The sequence below is a fragment of the Heptranchias perlo genome, chromosome 9, assembly GCF_035084215.1.
Source record: "Heptranchias perlo isolate sHepPer1 chromosome 9, sHepPer1.hap1, whole genome shotgun sequence".
NCBI classification, from domain to species: domain Eukaryota; kingdom Metazoa; phylum Chordata; class Chondrichthyes; order Hexanchiformes; family Hexanchidae; genus Heptranchias; species Heptranchias perlo.
In genome coordinates this window covers 29,728,708-29,752,430 of record NC_090333.1, presented here as the reverse complement: position 1 = coordinate 29,752,430, position 23,723 = coordinate 29,728,708, and the positions used below count along the sequence as shown (strand labels likewise).

The 23,723-nt window shown below is 42.7% G+C and overlaps 1 protein-coding gene across 1 annotated transcript in view; it reads right to left on the bottom strand.

The window, feature by feature from the left end:
- atp6v0b (ATPase H+ transporting V0 subunit b) overlaps positions 1–4,349 on the bottom strand; it is a 40,834-nt gene extending 36,485 nt beyond the window's left edge. The window contains exon 1 of the mRNA XM_067990100.1: positions 4,177–4,349. Coding sequence (XP_067846201.1) covers positions 4,177–4,243 — 67 coding nt within the window. The 5' untranslated portion in view covers positions 4,244–4,349. The remainder of the gene's footprint in view (positions 1–4,176) is intronic.
- Between the last annotated feature and the right edge of the window lie 19,374 nt (positions 4,350–23,723).

Genomic DNA, 23,723 nt, shown 5'->3' with positions numbered 1-23,723 from the left:
TTACTAAATGGTGGCACTGTTGTATTTGCAGCAGAGGTCAATTTCAGGAACATGGTTTGTGCAATTGTGGCAGCATCCCTCAAGTCATAGAACAGAACCAAAAGACAGAGGTTAGCAAGGGGAGTACACAAACATAACATTCTTTAAATTGACCAGTCGCTGTCAAAATTGAAAGGACTGGATGTCCATTTTTTTTTAAAAAGAGCCGTTATCAATACTCAGCTCCCAATAGGTTTGGCTGACACCAGCTTTAATACTTTTGAGTCACAACTGTGGAACTTCCCATTTTATGCAAAATTGAAACATTTCACATACTGGTATAACTAACTCTTTCACAAACAGCTCTTCCTCATTGCCTTTCAAATGAAATTAGCAGTTTACTCTTTGTACTATCAATCTTTTTTTAAAATGCATCAGCTTTCAAGTGCAGTTTACAAATTCTTATGCACATTTTTTAATTCTAAACTTTAACACAGCCAATACAAATGTTGCAATACGTTAGGCAATTGTAAATTATAAAATGGAGCCAAGATGGCCTCCAGCAAACGGGGACAGTTCAGTTAGTTACACTAATATTTATTGGGCAACTTGCACTCATCACCAATATAATAAGCTACTCAAAAACATTAAAACCTGACTACAACAGTCTCTCAGACACTAACCTTGATTATGGGTTTTCTACCTCAATATAATGGAAAGCTTTGGACAATTTTAAGACACACTCATTCTTATCTCCAATTACCAATATGGGTGCCATGCATTGATTTAACCAGGTCCACTCTTTTTTATTGATTCATGGGATGGGGGCGTCGGTGGCAAGGCCAGCATTTATTGCCCATCCCTAATTGCCTTAGAGAAGGTGGTGATGAGCTGCCTCCTTGAACCGCTGCAGTCCGTATGGTGAAGGTTCTCCCACTGTGGGGTTAGGTAGGGATTTTGACCCAACGACGATGAAGGAATAGCGATATATTGCCACGTCAGGACGGGTTGTGACTTGGAGGGGAACGTGCAGGTGGTGTTGTTCCCAAGTGCCTGCTGCCCTTGTCCTTCTAGGTGGTAAAGGTCGTGGGTTTGGGAGGTGTTGTCGAAGACAACTTGACAAGTTGCTGCAGTGCATCCTGTAGATGGTACACACTGCAGCCACGGTACGCCGGTGGTGAAGGGAGTGAATGTTTAGGGTGGTGGATGGGGTACCAATCAAGCAGGCTGCTTTGTCCTAGATGATGTCGAGCTTCTCGTGTGTTGTTGGAGCTGAACTCATCTAGGCAAGTGGAGAGTATTCCATCACACTCCTGACTTGTGCCTTGTAGATGGTGGAAAGGCTTTGGGGAGTCAGGAGGTGAGTCACTCGCTGCAGAATACCCAGCCTCTGACCTGCTCTTGTAGCCACAGTATTTATGTGGCTGGTCCAGTTTAGTTTCTGGTAAATGGTGACCCCCAGGATGCTGATGGTGGGGGATTCGGCGATGGTAATGCCGTTGAATGTCAAGGGGAGGCGGTTAGACTCTCACTTGTTGGAGATGATCATTGCTTGGCACTTGTTTGCTGCGAATGTTACTTTCCACTTATCAGCCCAAGCCTGGATGTTGTCCTGGTCTTGCTGCATGTGAGCATGGACTGCTTCATTATCTGAGGGGTTGTGAATAGAACTGAACACTGTGCAATCATCAGGGAACATCCCCATTTCTGACCTTATGATGGAGGGAAGGTCATTGATGAAGCAGCTGAAGATGGTTGGGCCAAGGACACTGCCTTGAGGAACTCCTGCAGCAATACCCTGGGGCTGAGATGATTGGCCTCCAACAACCATTGCCATCTTCCTTTGTGCTAGGTATGACACCAGCCACTGGAGAGTTTTCCTCCTGATTCCCATTGACTTCAAATTTTACTAGGGCACCTTGGTGCCACACTCGGTCAAATGCTGCCTTGATGTCAAAGGCAGTCACTCTCACCTCACCTCTGGAATTCAACTCTTTTGTCCACGTTTGGACCAAGGCTGTAATGAGGTCTGGAGCAGAGTGGTCCTGGCAGAACCCAAACTGAGCGTTAGCCATTCTCTAGGATTTCTCTAATTGAAAAAGAACTTGCATATATATAGCGCCTTTCACAACCTCAGGACGTCCCAAACGCAATGAAGCCAATTTCACTTTGGTAATGTAGGAAATGCAGCATCCAATTTGTGCACAGCAAAGTTCCACAAACAGCAACGTGATAACGACCAGTTATCTGTTTTATCGATCCTGGTTGAGGGATAAATATTGGCCAGGACACCAGGGCGAACTCCCCTGCTCTTCTTTGAAATAGTGCCATGGGATCTTTTACGTCCACCTGAAGGGGCACATGGGACCTTGGTTTAACGTCACACGTGAAAGACAGTGCATCCAACAGTGTGGTACTCCCTCAGTATTGCATTGGAGTGTCAGCTTAGATTTTGTGCTCAAGTCTCTGGAGTGGAGCTTGAACGCACAACCTTCTGACTCAGAGGCAAGAGTGCTATCACTGAGCCAATGATAACACCTATGAAATTTGTATCAAACAAAAATTGAAGAATAATTGAAACATTTTGCCCTGTAGAGACACAAACAAATTTATAGCTCCTGAAACAGTGAATTTAGTGAAACTGTGACCTTTAATTTCGAACAAAATGTCATAATCTCTGACCAAATCAGTTTGGCTCAAGAAGTCCATGCTAACACTTAGTACCCAAAGATCAGCAAATATAACTGGTCAGAGTATGCAAACTAAATTTCTGATGGCTTACTTTATAAAAAGACAACAAACTCTGTATTGCCATGTTCCTTATTCAATGTATTGTTGGCAATCAGAATACTGAGTATAGGAGGCAAATGGGTGGTGCAGTGCAATGGTAAGACACTGGCTCACAACTATCCACAGTGAAGTCCTGATCTTGGCCAACTGTCAGTAAAAAAAAAATTGCACAGGAGTGTGAATCCATCTCACCATATACGCCTGCATTTTCTGGCATATTGTTAGAGCAACGTTAGCAAATACTACAAATCTACATGCTTCAGAATTTGGGAAGCTAATTCTTGTTTCTCTCTCTCCCTGCCTCCATCTCCACAAAAAATACACCTGATAATCTCAGCCTTTTACATTCCCGTGTTTACAGATTATATCCCGATTAATGCATTTCGGGCCACCAGTCCAGAAACTATGTACTGCAAAAATGAAAACTTTTACTATTTGCTTAACCAGCAAGGCAACTTGACCACATTACTATTTTTTGTATTTGGGCTTGTGGCTGACAGTACAAACATCAGCTGGGAGCCAATTTTCAGGCTAACTTTTAGCAGCTGCACCCACCTCTGAAATGGATGGGAAACAGTAGGCAGCAAAAATAGATAGGGCAGGTGCATTGAGAGAAAAATGATAACATAGGGCAGAGATTGATAGAGAAGACAGCAATCAAACGTGTTTTGAGTGGCAAGTATTTTATGCACCTTAAGTATCATTGACAAATATTTGCGTAGTGAGCAGAAAGCCTTTAAAACAAAAATGACCAGCCCATAAAGCCTCCCATCTCCCTGGCCCTGTGCAGTGGTTAAAAACACTATGTAATTAATGAATATATCTCATCATATGGCTTGATCCAATCTGCGAAAAGTATAAACATACAACACAGCGTTATGTTTAGTGTCAGCACCTGCAGGACGACAGAATTACGTAACTTAATTTTAGCCCGTGATTTACACCAGGTAAAATAAAAGCAAAATACTGCGAAATCTGAAATAATGACCTTTAGTCGGAACTAGTCTAACGTTTTGATGAAAGGTCATCGACCTGAATCGTTAACTCTGTTTCTCTCTCCACAGATGCTGCCTGACTTGTTGAGTGTTTCCAGCATCTTCTGTTTTTATTTACATCAGGTTCGAGAGGACACTTGAAAATATCAAAGACCCTCACCAGGCGCCGCAGCCGGAAGATATCGCCACGATTTAATTTCCAAAAACTTCAATGCTAAAAAAAAAAATATAAAAAGCCTCCAATAGCCAACTGGAAAATGAAGCCCCGACACCGGGGCATCGATGAACCGCGGCCCCAGGCAGACCGGCCGACGAGCATCAACCGACGAGCGGCACTAGGCCTGGCACTGGGCTCCAACCGCAGCTCGACCTCGGGGAGCCGCCCTCCGCTTCCACAATTCCGCGCTCTTACCTACTACGAGGATGGTCGACCAAAAGGCCACGGTGATGCCGGTGTAAAGTAACGCGTAGCCGTTCATTTTCCGGGACTCCCCTCACACCTCCTTCACGGCGATTCTCGGCGGCGGCAGCAGAGAGGGGGGAACTCACCAGCAAGTCACGTGATGTAACACGCTCCCCTATCACGTGAATAACGTCACGTCGGCCCGACGAATTCTGGGAGCTGTAGGCACAACGCGCGCTTTTCGACCGCTTGGGACTACGACTCCCAGCGTGCTCTGCGACATGCCCTAAACGTCACTACTATGAGGTTAAGTTCGGGCCACCTGTGTACCCGAGCTGATCACAAATGTTATGGGTTTTTTTTTCATTTTGAACTCGAGATATTTTTGGCTTCTGTGCAGCAGATTACAAAGTCAGAGTTCACGTACGAGTGTATGTTCGGAGATAGTGTCTGCACTTGCACGGAGGTATTTAGGTTAATTTGTGTAGAGGAAATGAACAGAGGGTTTATTTCAGCTACTTGTTTTAGAATATGATTCCCCTGGTCTTTGGAGAATAACAGCATTGCAACACTTACAAGTGGCAGGCTGGGCCAGTGGTAGCACTCACGCTGGCATTCCGAAGCAGTACTAAGTGATATATTGTAAACAATTTTACAACACCAAGTTATAGTCCAGCAATTTTATTTTAAATTCACAAGCTTTCGGAGGCTTCCCCCTTAGTCAGGTGAACGACGTTAGAGATGCCATCTTTTGGATGAGGTGTTAAACTGAGGCCCCACCTACCTGCGCAGATGGACGTAAAAGATCCCATGGCATTTTGTTGAAAAAAAGAGCAACAAGTTCTCCCAGTGTCCTGGCCAACTTCATCTCTCAACCAGTACCGTTAAAACAGATTAACTGATCATTCAACTCATTGCTGTTTGTGGAACCTTGCTGTGCGCAAATTGGCTGTTCCCTTCATTACACTTAAAAAGTAACATTTTTTACAGTAGTTAGTAAACTTAGCTATCTCAAGTAAGAAAGAAAAGAAAGTGTTGCATTTATATAACGTCTTTCACGACCTCAGGACGTCCCAAAGCGCTTCACGGCCAATGGAGTACTTTTGAAATGTAGTCACAATTGTAATATAGGAAGTAATGGACTACATTAAAATAGATGTCTATGGTATTAAAAATTTTACATCTGCACGCACTTCTTGTTGGCACTCATCACATTTTTGCATCAACTTTTTCCAAGATTTATGATGCCACATTCATAATGGAAACTGCCTATGTAAACATGCCACCATGTAATTGCACAATTTGGCTGCCTTGTAGTGCTGTATTATCTTTTCCCCACAACTTGCTCACAATTTTTCAGCTACCATTTTTCCCCCTTCTGTGATTAAAATTGCTAATATCCAAAATAAGGATTTAAACAAAATAAGTTCAAAAAATATCATATTTCACAATGATGTGGAGATGTCGGTGATGGACTGGGGTTGACAAATGTAAGGAATCTTACAACACCAGGTTATAGTCCAACTGTTTTATTTGAAAATCACAAGCTCACCTGACGAAGGAGAAAGTCTCCGAAAGCTTGTGATTTTCAAATAAAACAGTTGGACTATAACCTGGTGTTGTAAGATTCCTTACATATTTCACAATTATATTAAATTTATCCATTGAATTGTCTTTTGTTTCTGGCCTGATCCTGGTCGCCATTTGTTTACACCCACTTACCAGAAACTTAACTGGACCAGCCACATAAATATTGTGGCTACAAGAGCAGGTCAGAAGCTGGGTAGTCTGTGGCGAGTGACTCACCTCCTGACTCCCCAAAGCCTTTCCACCATCTACAAGGCACAAGTCAGGAGTGTGATGGAATATTCTCCACTTGCGTGGATGAGTGCAGCTCCAACAACACTCAAGAAGCTCGACATCATCCAGGATAAAGCAGCCCACTTGATTGGCACCCCATTCACCACCTTAAACATTCACTCCCTCTGCCACTGGCACACCATGGCTGCAGTGTGTACCAGCTACAAGATGCACTGCAGCTACTTGCCAAGGCTTCTTCGACAGCACCTCCCAAACCCGCGACCTCTACCACCTAGAAGGACAAGGGCAGCAGGTGCATGGGAACACCACCACCTGCACGTTCCCATCCAAGTCATACACCATCCCGACTTGGAAATATATCGCCGTTCCTTCATAGTCGCTGGGTCAAAATCCTGGAACTCCCTACCTAACAGCACTGTGGGAGAACCTTCACCACATGAACTGCAGCGGTTCAAGAAGGTGACTCACCACCACCTTCCCAAGGGCAATTAGGGATGGGCAATAAATGCTGGTCTTGCCAGCGATGCCCACATCCTATGAATGAATAAAAATTTTGATTAAAAAAAAGACAATTGAATGAATAAATTTAATAATGTTATTGAGCTGCTAGCCTTTTGTTTCTGCCCCAGTTCCAGCAGCCATTTGTTTACTTCCCCTTCCTCTCAACCTATGCCCTGTTTGCCTCACTTCTGCTACCTAAAAAAAATTCTGGCCCCGCTTTCTGTTACTCCCTGGCCTTTGCCTTGCTCCTGCAACTTAAACTTCCCACCTGTTCCTGGTTTGTCCTACTCCTGCTACCAAAAATGCTCCCCATATTTAAAAAAGCCTCCTGATCTCTCCTGTTTGCATTCACGAAAATGTTGCAAAAGCAGAAATAATCTATTCATATTTTATTAAAAGTCTTACATAGGGCGTGTGTTGCATTGAAATCTGCTATATAAACATTTCCATTGGGAATTCTAATGTTAAAATACCAATACTAACTTCTATTATTTGTCACACTATTAGGTGGTGTTGTATTATCTTTCCCACAAATCACTAACTGCTTTCTGAAAAAAATGTGAATACTTGTTGTCATTTCTTTGATCATTAGAAAAGACAAACTCATTAAGCTGCCTTAGCACTTGCTCAAAATCTTACCCAAATTCAAAATGTTTCCCTGATATACCTGCCTTCTAATTCAAGTTAGTCCTGCCAAGAACAAACCCTTGTAATGATATTTCTCCCATTACGAAGTTGAATTCACTGCCTCAGGAATGTTGCTTTGAGGTTTTACTTTATATGCTAATGCACCCAAGGCCTCAGGCCTAAACGTTACCATCTCTGATTCATAATCGGTTCCTGTATCTATCTCCTTTCCTCAGACCCACTTTCAGGTGGGCAGATTAGAGGAGCCCATATTGAATGCCCCCTTCACAAAGAATCCAATGGATTCCATTAAACTGAACCCAGTGCTTCTGCAGCTCATAGCATCTTGAAATTATAACTTTGAATGTTTAGGTCATTTTTCTTCTTCACTAACTTGTGACTTGCAATTTTTCTTAAAACTTGAGCATTTAAAAAACAACTGCATTTGCTCCCTCTTGTGGGTTTGGCTGTGAATGCAGTGAACAATGTGCCAGCTCAGTTTTCAGCTTTGAACATTGCAGTAATCCAAACAACCTAGTAGAATATCCAGCAGATAGTGCAAGATAGCTGTAGTCCAACCAAGGGGTTAATTTCCTAAAGTCTAACAAAAGAGCTTAATTCCTTTCCTTATGTGATTTTAGTAGCGAGAAAAAAGGCAATTCATTACATACAAAGGCAGGTAGTATCAACCAAAGGACTCTTCTTTAGGTCAAGTGGCCTGTGTCATTGGAGAAGGAGCCTTCAGGGATCTTATCAGTGAAGCATACTTTCTAGTTAGGGCTCCCATGGTTTAACATCTAAAAGTTTCAAACATGTCTGTACACCTGAGTGAGACCTTAGCAAGAGGTCTACGTAATCAACTTGGCCTTCGATTAATAAGTCACCTGAAATGGGATTCTTTTATGGTAGCTAAAGGTATTTAAGGCTAAACTCCATTCACCAAAGCGACTTGCTGCCTGGCTAGATGTGAAGGTCGAGAAGGTTAATAGTATAAGTTTTAAGCACCATATAACAATCAATAGAGGAAGTTACAGTATGCATCAATTTAGTAATTTAAGAAAGTAGCACTATAAAAGTAAGGGGGCAGCCGGAGAAGAGGTGCGAAAGATACAAAATGGGCTCGAGACTGAGGATAAGCACAAAATAGTAACTATTCTCAACAATTACTTCCTTCAAATATTCACATAACCTTCCCAAAAAATAATCAAGGCAAAATTGATGACTTCAATATAAAATGAGATGGAATTTCTAGAGAAGCGTACGGTAGCATAGTGGTTATGTTACTGGACTCATAATCCAGAGTCATAAGTTCAAATCCCGCAACGGCAGCTAAGGAATTTAAACTCAATTCACTAAATAAAATCTGGAATTAAAAAAATCTAGTATTAGTAATGGTGGCCATGAAACTACTGGATTGGCGTAAAAACCCATCTGATTCATAATGCCCTTTAGGGAAGGAAACTTACTGTCCTTACCCGGTCTGGCCTATATGTGACTCCAGACCCACAGCAATGTGGTTGATTCTTAATTGCCCTCTGAAATGGCTTAGCAAGCCACTCAGTTGTACAACCTCGCGACAGAAAGTCACAATAAGAATAAAACTGGATGTACCACTAGGTACCTGACATAACAAAGGCAAACCAAGCCCAGTTGACCCTGCAAAGTCTTCCTCACTAACATCTGGGGACTTTTGCCAAAATTGGGAGAGCTGTCCCACAGACTAGCCAAGCAACAACCTGACATAGCTATGCTCACAGAATCATACCTTTCAGGCAACATCCCAGACTCTTCCATCACCATCCGTGGGTATGTCCTGTCCCACTGGCAGGACAGACCCATCACCAGAGGTGGTGGTACAGTGGTATACAGTCAAGAGGGAGCAGTCTTGGGAGTCCTCAACATTGATTCTGGACCCCATGAAATCTCATGGCATCAGGTCAAACATGGGCAAGGAAACCTCCTGCTGATTACCACCTATCGCCCTCCCTTGACTAATGAATCAGTCCTCCTCCATGTTGAGCACCACTTCAAGAAAGCACAGAGGGTAGCAAGGGCACAGAATATACTCTGGGTGGGGGACTTCAATGTAGCACCACTACTGACCGAGCTGGCCGAGTTCTGAAGGAAACAGCTGCCAGACTGGGCCTGCGGCAGGTGGTGAGAGAACCAACGTGACGTCCTCACCAATCTACCTGTCGCAGATGCATCTGTCCATGACAGTATTGGTAGGAGTGACCACCACACAGTCCATGTGGAGACGAAGTCCCGTCTTCACACTGAGGACACCATCCAACGTGTTGTGTGGCACTACCACCATGCTAAATGGGATAGATTCAGAACAGATCTAGCAGCTCAAAATTGGGCATCCATGAGTAGCTGTGGGCCATCAGAAGCGGAGAATTGTATTCCAGCACAATCTGTAACCTCATGGCCCGGCATATACCTCACTCTACCATTACCAACAAGCCTGGGGATCAACCCTGGTTCAATGAGGAGTGTAGAAGAGCATGCCAGGAGCAGCACCAGGCGTACCTAAAAATGAGGTTCCAACCTGGTGAAGCTACAACACAGGACTACATGCATGCTAAACAGCGGAAGCAACGTGCTATAGACAGAGCTAAGCATTTCCACAACCAACGCATCAGATCAAGGCTCTGCAGTCCTGCCACATCCAGTCATGAATGGTGGTGGACAATTAAACAACTAACGGGATGAGGAGGCTCCGTGAACATCCCCATCCTCAACGGTGGCAGAGTTCAGTGTGTGAGTGCAAAAGACAAGGCTGAAGCGTTTGCAACCGTCTTCAGCCAGAAGTGCCGAGCGAATGATCCATCTCGGCCTCCTACTGATAGCCCCACCATCACAGAAGCCAGTCTTCAGCCAATTCGATTCACTCCATGCGATATCAAGAAACGGCTGAGTGCACTGGATACAGCAAAGGCTATGGGCACAGACAACATCCCGACTGTAGTGCTGAAGACTTGTGTTCCAGAATTAGCTGCGCCTCTAGCCAAGCTGTTCCAGTACAGCTACAACACTGGCATCTACCCGACAATGTGGAAAATTGCCCAGTTATGTCCTGTCCACAAAAAGCAGGACAAATCCAATTTGGCCAATTATCACCCCATCAGTCTACTCTCAATCATCAGCAAAGTGATGGAAGGTGTTGTCAATAGTGCTATCAAGAGGCACTTACTCACCAATAACCTGCTCACCGATGCTCAGTTTGGGTTCCACCAGGACCACTTGGCTCCAGACCTCATTACAGCGTTGGTCCAAACATGGACAAAAGAGCTGAATTCCAGAGGTGAAGTGAGAGTGACTGCCCTTGACATCAAGGCAGCATTTGATGGAGTGTGGCACCAAGGAGCCCTAGTAAAATTGAAGTCAATGAGAATCAGGGGGAAAACTCTCCAGTGGCTGGAGTCATACCTAGCACAAAGGAAGATGGTAGTGGTTGTTGGAAGCCAATCATCTCAGCCCCAGGACATTGCTGCAGGAGTTCCTCAGGACAGTGTCCTTGGCTCAACCATCTTCAGCTGCTTCATCAATGACCTTCCCGCCATCATAAGGTCAGAAGTGGGGATGTTTCCTAATGATTGCACAGTGTTCAGTTCCATTCACAACCCTTCAGATAATGAAGCAGTCCATGCTCACATGCAGCAAGACCTGGACAACATCCAGGCTTGGGCTCATTATTGGCAAGTAACATTTGCGCCAGACAAGTGCCAGGCAATGACCATATCCAACAAGAGAGAATCTAACCACCTCCCCTTGACATTCAACGGCATTACCATCGCCGAATCTCCCACCATCAATATCCTGAGGGTCACCATTGACCAGAAACTTAACTGGACCAGCCACATAAATACTGTGGCTACAAGAGCAGGTCAGAGGCTCGGTATTCTGTGGCGAGTGATTAATCTCCTGACTCCCCAAAGCCTTTCCACCATCTACAAGGCACAAGTCCAGAGTGTGATGGAATACTCTCCACTTGCTTGGATGAGTGCAGCTCCAACACCCAAGAAGCTCGACACCACCCAGGACAAAGCAGCCCACTTGATTGGCACCCCATCCACCACCCTAAACATTCACTCCCTTCACCACCGGCGCACAGAGTCTGTAGTGTGTACCATCCACAGGATGCACTGCAGCAACTCGCCAAGGCTTCTTCAACAGCACCTCCCAAATCTGCGACCTTTACCACCTAGAAGGACAAGGGCAGCTGGCACATGGGAACAACGCCACCTGCATGTTCTCTCCAAGTCACACACCATCCTGACTTGGAAATATATTGACGTTCCTTCATCATCACTGGATCAAAATCCTGGAACTCCCTACCTAACAGCACTGGTGAAGGTTCTCCAACACACAGACTGCAGTAGTTCAAAAAGGCAGCTCATCACCACCTTCTCAAGGGCAATTAGGGATAGGCAATATATGCCAGCGACGCCCACATCCCATGAATGAATTAAAAAAAAGCTAAAAAAGGCTCAAAAGAAATAAATCCCCAGGGATTGATGGTATTGATCCCAAAGTACTCAGACACTAGTGAAGGGATTTGTGAGGCATGGACACTCATTACGAGGGAGCTACTGGACACTGGAAAAGTACTAGTGTATTAAAAACAGGCTAATATGGTGCCCATATTCAAAAAGGGTGACAAAATATACGCACATGCAACTACAGAACCTTCAGTCTTCCATTCAGTGTAAAATAATGGAATGTATTATTAGAGTAAACGTGAGGAGATTTTATACAATGATAACCTATTAAACAGCAGTCAACGTGGCTTCAGAAGGGGAAGATCCTGCCTGACCAACGTTCTCCTTTGAGGAAGTAACATCCCAAATGAACCGCGGAAAGCCCTATGCCAAGGACCTCCAAAAGACTATTGACAAAGTTCCGCACAAAAGGCTATTAGTTAAGCTCCTGAGAGAGGGCAGCGCTTGTCTGTGCTGTGGTGTCATCTCCACTCCTAATGGGCTGTAGCTCATCACTCCCACTGACCTGAGGGAGCCAGACACCGGAGGTCCACATCTCTTGAGCCTCGCCAACTTTCACAATTCCGGGTGCCCCTTTCAGGCCCCCCAAGCGAAATCGAGTCAATGGAGAGTTCAATGTTGCGAGTAACAGGACTAGGGGAAAAATTGGGAGGAGATTCTCACAGCATGGAAAACAAGAAGTAGAGTTTCTTAGCAACTATGCTTTAGGGATAAAAATTTGGGAAATGAGTAGAGGAAGAAGAATAGAGAAGCCAATATTTTCAGAGTTGGCATGCATTATATTTCGGAGTTATGCAAGTTCATAATAGGAAATTGCTCTGTGAAGTTCATAAAGTGGTTTCACCTCAGAAGCTTAGGTAACTGCCATTTTGATTTGTGCATTAGAGGTCTTTTACTGCAGGGCAAATCACTAAGGCTATTCCAGCTTCTCTGTTCTGAAACTGGTCTTATTTTACCAAAGGAAATGGACTAGTTCTATACTGCAGGGAATCTTGGATAACCTTGTCTCTCAGCAGCATTTCCTGAATCTCATTGAGTGGACGAAAGATCATGAGTCATCAAATAAGCAGATCAAGTGGGAGAGGGTTCGGAATTTGGTAGACAGGCCAGGAGAATGATAAGCAGGAAGTTCACAGAGGTGCACAGAGGCAGATGACATATCAGTTCCGGCTGGAGTATCGTAGAACCTTAAAAAAATTCCTTCGCCTATCTCAGATCATAGCCCTTTAAAATATGGGAATCCTTGTGGAGATAGGAGCACTAGAGTTGTCATATGCCTTTTAAACACTGGTGTTTGTGTAACGCTTTTTTAGTATTCATTAACTTAGAGCCATTTGCAATAAGAAACATTTCATTTCACAGGATACTAAAGTGAATCTCTACTTGGAAATTAAACTTAGTCAATCATTAAAAAGCAGCTCGACTCTCGTTACAAAAAGGTATTAATGTTTTACTGGGACTACTGAGAAGGCATCGCCTTCTGGTTGCTTCTACTGAAGCTAGTTGTAGTGCCTTCAGTGACAAGAATAAGAATTTGTATTTAGTTTTGTATAGTTTCAAGTGGCTAGGGCTAAAAATAAAGATTTATTTTTTCACAAAGTACAAAATGGTAAATCAGAGCCACAGCTTCTGCATAAACTAGGGTGTCTAGCAAAAGACCTGCTTTGATGGTGGGAAAACATGTTTAAAATGTTAATGGATACAGTTTTGACAGACAGATATTTAATTTGTATTTGTGGTCCATGTATGAAAACAGTCTGGAGAAAAATGCCAAAAGAAACAACTGTTGCAGATCATTATCCCACTGTCTAACAAATATTTTGTTTGCTTGATCACTTTAATATCAATGGTTTTAGATCAAAGAAGTTCCAAGGGATAAATATCATGGTTCTGGCGATGTTATATACAAGCTTCTAGTACAAGGATAAAATCTTATCAAAAGTCTTATCTGCTTCATGACTGTAGCTTGTGTCACTAAGTTTTCACATTGCAAGTTAGCTGCTAAGGAAAGAAAACTTAACTGATTCATCCCAAGGAACTGTTATATCCCAAGAAGCTGTAAAAAGGCAGCTTTTGAAAAATAATTTATTGACCCCTAATGAACTAATTCTAGTTTCCTCATACAATTATTGTGTTGTTCAGTATTTTGCCTGTCTTTGTGCTTCTGTGTATCATTTTATTTGTTGATGATCCATAGTAGTTTAGCCTGTATAAAGTGGTCTAATGGTGTGAATGGTCTCCTTTTCTAAGTAAGGATATACTTGCCTTAGAAGTGGTGCAATGAAGGTTCACTAGATTGATTCCAGGGATGAGAGGGTTGTCCTATGGGGAGAGAGTGAGTAGATTGGGCCTATACTCTCTGGAGTTTAGAAGAATGAGAGGTGATCTCATTGAATCATAAGATTCTGAGGGGGCTTGACACGGTCGATGCTGAGAGGTTGTTTCCCCTGTCTGGAGAATATAGAACTAGAGGGCATAGTCTCAGGATAAGGGGTCGGGCATTTAGGACTGAGATGATGAGAAATTTCTTCACTCAGAGAGTTGTTAATCTTTGGAATTCTTTACCCCAGAGGGCTATGGATGCTGAGTCATTGAATATGTTCAAGGCTGAGATAGTTAGATTTTTGGACTTAACGGGAATCAAGGGATATGGGGATCAGGCGGGAAAGTGGAATTGAAGTCGAAGATCAGCCATGGTCTTATTGAATGGCAGAGCAGGCTCGAGGGGCCGTATGGCCTACTCTAGCTCCTATTTTGTATGTTCTTATATGAAATTTTGTCATATGGAGTGACAGGAGACAGTGAGGATTGTAAATATCCTCATGTAAAAAATTAATCAGCCCTTTTATTGGACTGAACACAAATAGGGTGGGGAAGAACATCTGGTAAAAGTCAAGAGTTAGGAATGCTGACTCCTATTACAGAAAGCCATTCAATTGGCTTAATGGTCTGCAAATAGTTTTTTTTTAAAAAGAAAAGTGGAAATGGTGAAAACCTCGTGTGATAAACAAAGGTCATCTTGGAAGGCAGTAAAAATGCATTAAAAAACAAAAGTAACACCCTGGTACTCTTCCTACATATGGAAGGCATATGAGTGGTAATTCCTGCTCAACGTACTCAGGTGAATGGCCTTTAGCATTGTGTGCAGGAAATGGATCAAAGCCCCACATTGGCTGTGTAAACAACCATCTGCATTTATATTGCACCTTTAATGTAGGAAAATGTCCCAAGGTGCTTCACAGAAGCGTAATCAGACAAAGGAGGAGATATTAGGTCGGGTGATTAAAAACTTGGACAAACCAATGGCCTCAGCTTCCACTTTAACAGGGAGCCAAACAAGGGGGTTCCCTTTAACTCCCCTTCTCTCTGCCTTAGCCATAGAGTCCCAACAGCAATCATCACAGTGAGGACAGACATTCGTGGAGTTGAGGCTGCCAAAACAGACTACAAAATATTCCTGTATGCAGATAACATCCTATGGAACAAACCCCACCACAGCACTTCCCAATATCCTACAGATCAAGAAGTTCTACCATTTCACAGAATATAAGCTTAACTACTCCAAAACAGGCATGTCTCTCACACAGGTCATTTGCACACACATCTGTGAGTCCTACTTCATGTAGTGGTCAGAGTCAACAACAACAATTTGCATTTATATAGATGCTTTAACGTAGTAAAACATCCCACGGCGCTTCACAGGAGCGTTATCAAACAAAATTTCACACCAAGCCACATAAGGTATTAGGACAGATGACCAAAAGCTTGGTCAAAAAAGGTAGGTTTTAAGGAGCATCTTAAAGGAGGAGAGAGGTAGAGAGGCGGAGAGGTTTGGGGAGGGAATTCTAGAGCTTAGGGCCTAGGCAGCTGAAGGCACAGACGTCAATGGTGGAGCGATTAAAATTGGGGATGCGCAAGGGGCAAGAACTGGAGGCGCGCAAATACCTTGGAGGGTTGTAATGCTGGAGGAGGTTACAGAGACAGGGAGGGGCGAGGCCATAGAGGGATTTGAAAACAAGGCTGAGAATTTTAAAATCAAGGCGTTTCTGGACCGGGAGCCAATGTAGGTCAGAGAGCACAGGGGTGATGGGAGAACGGGACTTGGTGCGAGTTAGGATATGGGGAGCAGAGTTTTGGATGAGCTCAAGTTTATGGAGGGTGGAAGATGGGAGGCCAGCCAGGAGACCATTGGAATAGTCCAGCCGGGAGGTAACAAAGACATGGATGAGAGTCAGGCTTCACATACCACTTTGTAACTCTCAAACTCAAAGAAATGTCCCTGGTCATCATGCCAGTGATCTTAAGAAGGAAGAAAAATAACTACCAAAATAAAAAAGAAATTAAGTGTAGTTTTATTGTTGGTCACAAAGTTAAAGACGACAAGATAGGTCAATGATTGGAAAAGAAAGCATTTAGATCTTGGTGGAAAACTTGTGAATTTTAATTAACAATTAATTCACATTTCAGAGTACAATATGGATGCGATAAATCTCAGTGCTATTTATATTCCCTAATTCAACAAGGAATGAGGATCAATTCTTGACACAATGATGAAAACAAACATATCTGGGCATGTATCTTGGACAGGGACCTAAATAACAGGGTGAAATTGGTGAGGAGAACTATTTTTTTTTTGTCCCTTCTTTCCCATGTTCCAATTAATAATTTCCACATTGCAATTCTAAATGCAAAACTGACCATTAAAATCAAATTCTTCAGTTCTTAAAAAAAAAGTGCTATTTAATCATGGAACTAAAATCCTGGTGCTGAGATCAAAAAACCTGTCGCCTTTGGGGCTGTAGTAGCACAAATTTCATCAAAAAAACATTCCATGAAATAGGAATTAAGAGAGGAGAGCCACTTTCGCCTAGTTAAAGCATCCCATTTATATTTGACAGTCTCCACTAAGCTTATATCAAAAACATATATTTGTTATTTTTCCCAAACTCAAGGTAAAAATTGAATATTCCATTAAGAACTACACAATACCCTGTTTATCGTACTCATGAAAAAGATCAATGAGTGTAGAGAATGGTGCCAATGAAAACCTGAGCACAGATCAATATCAGATAGATGATCATATTTCAAGCAAAACTTTGTCTATTGCTGCACGAGAAATTTAAATTTGTCGTCCTTGGAGTGAATATCTGAATAGTAGCATGCCCCCTGCTGGTGAATTAAAATAAAAGATTTCTTTGCCCTTCATAGGAACATAGGAATTAGTGGACAAAAAAAGTCCAGGATCCATCTAATTCGCCTTCTACCATTCTGGTAATCGCCTGATACAACGACATTGAAGTTGTTGACTGATCATAGCAATTAATCTCTATCAATTAGACTACAACAGACCCAGACATGACATGAGGAAAACATCTGTGGGGTGGAGAGCTTTGGGAACTATCCTTGCAGACATTTGAGCCATTATATTGAAAATAAAACCATATCAAGGTTTATACCTATGATTTCCCATTTGGGGAGTTCCTGAGCTTGGTCTATCAGAGGCTATGATGTGGAGATGCCGGTGATGGACTGGGGTGGACAAATGTAAGGAATCTTACAACACCAGGTTATAGTCCAACAAATTTATTTTAAAATCACAAGCTTTCAGAGATTATCCCCTTCATCAGGTGAATGAGTGAAAGGTTCTCAAATCGCATATCTTGTATTAGGCTGGGACACCATCACACCAATCAAAAGGTGTCGTTGGTGTTCAGACAGATTAGCCACGGAGAACAGTACGTCCCAGTACACTGAATATACATTGTATCAAATTACACAGAGAGAGAAAGAGACCCAAATGGCAGAGAGAGAGAGAATATTAAAAACAGATAACTTTTTTTTCCCCTTGCTGGTGGGGTTACGTGTAGCGTGACATGAACCCAAGATCCCGGTTGAGGCCGTCCTCATGGGTGCGGAACTTGGCTATCAATTTCTGCTCAACGATTTTGCGTTGTCGTGTGTCTCGAAGGCCGCCTTGGAGAACGCTTACCCGAAGATCGGTGGCTGAATGTCCTTGACTGCTAAAGTGTTCCCCGACTGGGAGGGAACCCTCCTGTCTGGCGATTGTTGCGCGGTGTCCGTTCATCCGTTGTCGCAGTGTCTGCATGGTCTCGCCAATGTACCATGCTCCGGGGCATCCTTTCCTGCAACGTATGAGGTAGACAACGTTGGCCGAGTCACAGGAGTATGAACCATGTACCTGGTGGGTGGTGTCCTCTTGTGTGATGTCCTCTTGTGTGATAGTTCATACTCCTGTGACTCGGCCAACGTTGTCTACCTCATACGTTGCAGGAAAGGATGCCCCGGAGCATGGTACATTGGCGAGACCATGCAGACACTGCGACAACGGATGAACGGACACCGCGCAACAATCACCAGACACGAGGGTTCCCTCCCAGTCGGGGAACACTTTAGCAGTCAAGGACATTCATCCACCGATCTTCGGGTAAGCGTTCTCCAAGGCGGCCTTCGAGACACACGACAACGCAATATCGTTGAGCAGAAATTGATAGCCAAGTTCCGCACCCATAAGGACGGCCTCAAACGGGATCTTGGGTTCATGTCACGCTACACGTAACCCCACCAGCAAGGGGAAAAAAAAGTTATCTGTTTTTAATATTCTCTCTCTCTCTCTCTCTCTGCCATTTGGGTCTCTTTCTGTCTGTGTAATTTGATACAATGTATATTCAGTGTACTGGGACATACTGTTCTCCGTGGCTAATCTGTCTGAACACCAACGACACCTTTTGATTGGTGTGATGGTGTCCCAGCCTAATATAAGATATGTGATTTGAGAACCTTTCACTCATTCACCTGACGAAAGGGATAATCTCCGAAAGCTTGTGATTTTAAAATAAATTTGTTGGACTATAACCTGGTGTTATAAGATTCCTTACATTTATCAGAGGCTAGGCAGCAGCTCACATAGTGTGAGACAAGATCAGTGAATGAGTCCACTGGAGCCATGCATGCGGACATTCTTGAGTCTTGGAGAAAACTGTCAGTGGCAGAGCGTTAGGAAGAGGTCACCTACCTGTCTTCTCAGCTGGTGAGTGACATATGGAACGACTTTAACAGGCTGAATTTTTGTCTTTATATTGCCAATATTTTGTCAGTATTGGGATGGGAACCTGTTATGCTTAATCCCCAACCATTCTTGCAGCATCACTTCTGCTAGATATGCCCACCCAAATTAGATGGGTGCATATAATGAGGCAGTAATGATGTGATCCCATTTTCCACCTCAGCTACGGTGGACCTTAATTGTGCCCCTATAAAATGGCAGCAAGTAGAAAGGTGGAACCAAGCAAGGGCAGTCCCACCAAGTTAAGCAATGGAGGAGAGGTGTTAGAGGAGAATGGTGTGGTCAATGATGTCAAAGGCTGCAGAAAGGTCAAAGATGATGAGGAGAGATAATGCACCACAATCACATTCACAAAGAATGTTACTCGTGACTAAGAGGAAGGTGGCTATAAGTGACAAACATGCTTAGTACAGTGCATTCTTGGAAACAGTGGTTGACTCCTCTCGTCTTATCTAACCTGATAAGGTTATCAAACTTTCTGTGGTACTGAGTTGCCGTGCATGGGATCATGAAGGTGGCACTTATTGCAATGACCACCTCCTTCCACTGTGTCTGGGCTCTTCTTTCAGATGTCCTTTTCCTCTCTTTTTTTGGTCCAGCAGCACTTCCAATGATGCCTTTGGAAACTTGAGGGATCTGTGCCCTGCAACAGGCCTCAAATATTATGGTATGATTATTAATGTAAGGAGTCTTACAACACCAGGTTATAGTCCAACAGCTTTATTTGAAATCACAAGCTTTCGGAGCTTTCCTCCTTCGTCAGGTGAGTGTAGGGTTCCATAAACCCTACACTCACCTGACGAAGGAGGAAAGCTCTGAAAGCTTGTGATTTCAAATAAAGCTGTTGGGCTATAACCTGGTGTTGTAAGGCTCCTTACATTTCTCCACCCCAGTCCATCACCGGCATCTCCACATCATGATTATTAATGCTCTTGATGCATGGCCCTTTAAGCTTCCGCACGTGATTATATCCTGCAGCAGCATGTCACTTGTCATGCTGCTGCGCTCCCCCTCATCTCCAGTGGTGAACTCCCAATCAGAGTATGTCTAGAATATTTAAATGAAGCTGAGCCGTGAAAATTCACCAGCGTCAGCATTCGGTCAGTTGGGTAGGCATCACACTTCCAGCTGGACGCCTGCCATAGAGGGTAATCCAGATTGAAGTGTGGGAAAAAATTTTTTTTAACATTTAAGATTGGTAAAATAATTACTGTATTTAAAATATTTTACCAGAACACACAGCTGAGGGGCCACATCTCATTTACAGTGTTATCCTGCCTGCAGCACAGGATCAGCATAAACATCATAAGGTCTACAAATACATTTTGAACAGTACCCATAGTGTGGTGCAGCAACAGAACATCACAGTTAGAAGATAATTCCATCAAGAAAATCAAATAATTTTTTTTAGGTTTGTCTTTTGCCTTTAAAGTTACTTTTTGGTCCTTTGGTCCACAGAGCCACAAACTATTAACCCAATTGAAAAGATGTGTAGGCAACGTACTCCCAGAACTTTGCCAATGCCACTACAGAACCAGATGCTAGGATGTGACAACAGTAGCCTGAGCCCAGGGGAGGATTACTCATTCTTCCTGCCATGAAAAGACTTATCTCCACTTGATGGTATGACCAAGATTGAGAACTTGGAATGCAAGGAAGTTGGAGCATGACTCATTATTCTATTACTCTGTAACACAGATTACTGGTAAATCAAAGGCTACTAAAGACGACTCAAAAATAATATTAATACTGGCTGCATATTCAATGGATAAAATGCTTCCTGGAGTCAGACAGCTTCTACCATGCAGGTCTGAAGTAACTAAACCCACAGAAATGAACAAAGCTGCTGTAGAATCCAAGCAGCCCTTCCCAAAATTGACATCACTGGAATGGCTTTGGAGTGAAAGATGACCTCAAAGAAGCAGCACAATCTATGTTACTTCAGCAAAGCTGAAAGATTTATTTTACATATATATATTTTTAGATGATAGCTTTAACCAGAAAGTACTCCTTGTACTTTCTTTCCTTTTAACTTGAACTTTGAATGGAGCACTAGAGGATACGAATAAAAAAATGGCAAACATCAAGAGAGCCTAGAGATTAGAAGAGATTTTCTGCCATATGTAGAGTGCCTTCCTATCAGTTACTTGATGTTCTGTCAATTAACCCTTTAAAAAGAAACCAGACAAATCTTTGACATAAAGTGGACTGAAGGTCATGGGGACAAATGTAAATTAGGTGATCAAATACTCTAAGGAACACCATTGCTTCCATCCAGTTTAAATCTTGAGAATGTCACCTGTGGAATTCAACTAGCCAGGGCCATTAAGGCATGGAACACGGAAGCCTATCTGGCCCAATCAAATCCATCCCTTCCACAGATTATATTCAATCCAACCAATACATTTCCTGAAGAAAGGATATGCAAGCGTCTCCTTGGCACCCAGTGGTAAATCAAGCAAAACTTCAAATATCCTAAAGTACACAATCTTGACTAGCTGTATCCCTTGACATGACATTTCAATCATCCCAGTAGCTCGGGAAGCATCACACTGCACACAAGGTTCCTTCATGTCTATATGTGATTACCTTTATAATCCTCAATCCTGTTCCTAACCAGATTTTCATCCAACACCTTTAAAAAGGTGGTAATCAACACTGCATTAATTACAATAGCTCAAATCCACTCTATAGATCCACTATATGGGAAGAAAAATTCCTTGTAACCTCAAGTTGCCTGAGGCTAATTATTTCTGTACTCGTGTCCCTCTAGTTCTGCACTTACAACCCAAGCCAACAGATAATAATGGAGTCAGTATATATTTTTTCTTACAGTTTTCATTGCATGATAGTGGAAGTACTGAAAGCCATATGATGGCATCATTGGAAAGTCATTCTAAGTGCTATTAACTGCTGCAACATAACTGAAAAAAAAAATCAGGGCAAGGGCACACCTACTGACTATTCTGAAAAAAAATTTCTATTGAGAAAACTAACAATATGTGTACTGTTCATATGAATAGTAAACATTATGAGTGCAATCATATAATCAGAAAATTTACCCATTTTGCAAAATTCCCAATGTATTTTCAGTCAGTGAACCACATAGTCACACGATTGTTGTGTGACAAATCTGAAATACAAAAATAATTGTAGGATTCGTTTTTTAAAAAAACATTCAGCTATTCCAAATACTATGGATGAAATAACTTTTGAAAACGAGAAAAGAACAAATTATACAAAGCAAACCAGAACATATCATCTGCTTTCATGTGGTTTCATTTTGCTATGTAATACTTTACACATTCTATTTTGCAGTACCTTCCACTAGCCAACAGTTTGTGCCCCATCTCCTGCTAGCATTCAATAACTGCCAGCTTGCGTTTCATTCTATGCATCACCCAACCTCTTCTATCCTAAGCTTCATCCTGACAAGCTTGTATCTTATTCTTCCAATTTACGTGCATCTACTTGTTCACCAGTCTCCGTAGTACATTAAAAAACACACTCCAGAATTGCGCGACTTCTAAACATTTAATCCATGTGACCCCACTTAACGATTATTTGTTCTAAAATGTTCCCCTACTAACATATTGTAACACTTCCCCAATCCACACGAACCTCCTCAGTTGCTTCAATGCACAATACCATTTTTAAATGTTTCCATTGGTAGAAGCCCACCTTAGTCGCTGATATAACACTATGTGGCAAATTCTGCAACAATGTTCTTGAAAAATTAATTATGGAAATTAGTGCAGTAAAATGTAACAATTTTCACTTCAAGGAACAAAGTAAACCAAGTTGTAGAATCAGCTGTTGGCAACGCACAAGCATTTTTGAGAACAAGACAATCTCTTCATCATATCCTTTCTGGGGGAGGTGGGACCAGTACAAACCGGACGGTCTGCACCTGGGCAGGGCCGGGACCGCTGTCCTAGGAGGAGTGTTTGCTAGTGCTGTTGGGGAGGGTTTAAACTAAAGTGGCAGGGGGTTGGGAACCTGAGCAGGGAGAGAGAGGAAAGCGTAACAGGAAGGGACAGAAGGTATGGAGTAATAGGTAAAGTGTTAAAAAAGGAAAAAGCAGGAACTAAGCGTCACAAAACAGATTTGAAAGTTCTTTATCTGAATGCACGTAGCATTCGTAATAAAATGGACGAGTTAACGGCACAAATAACTACGTATGGGTATGATCTTGTGGCCATTACAGAAACATGGCTGCAGGGTGACAACGACTGGGAATTAAATATGCCAGGGTATTTAACAATCAGGAAGGACAGGCAGGAAGGAAGGGGAGGTGGGGTGCCTATGTTAATAAAGGAAGGAATCACTGTAATACAGAGAAATGATATTGGGACAAAGCATCAAGATAATGAAACAGTTTGGGTGGAGATAAGGAATAATAAGGGGAAAAAAACATTAGTGGGCGTAGTATATAGGCCTCCTAATAGTTGCAACTCTGCTGGAAGAAGTATTAATCAGGAAATAGTCGGGGCATGTAATAAGGGAACAGCCATAATTATGGGGGATTTTAATTATCATATTAACTGGACAAATCAAATTGGGCAGAGCAGCCTTGAGGACGAGTTCATTGAGTGCATCAGGGATGGATTTCTTGAGCAGTATGTAACTGATCCTACAAGGGGGCAGGCAACCTTGGACCTGGTCCTGTGTAATGAGTCAGGATTAATTAATAATGTCCTAGTTAAGGATCCCCTTGGAACGAGCGACCACAACATGGTTGAATTCCATATCCAATTAGAGGGTGAGAAGGTTGATTCTCAAACAAGCGTACTGAGCTTGAATAAAGGAGACTATGATGGTATGAGAGCGGAATTGATTAAAGTGGACTGGGAAAATAGATTAAAGGGTAAGACGGTACATGAGCAGTGGTGTTCATTTAGGGAGTTATTTTACAACTTTCAAAATAAATATATTCCACTGAGGAAAAAAGGGTGTAAAAGAAATGACAGCCATCCGTGGCTAAGTAAAGAAATCAAGGATAGTATCCGACTAAAAAC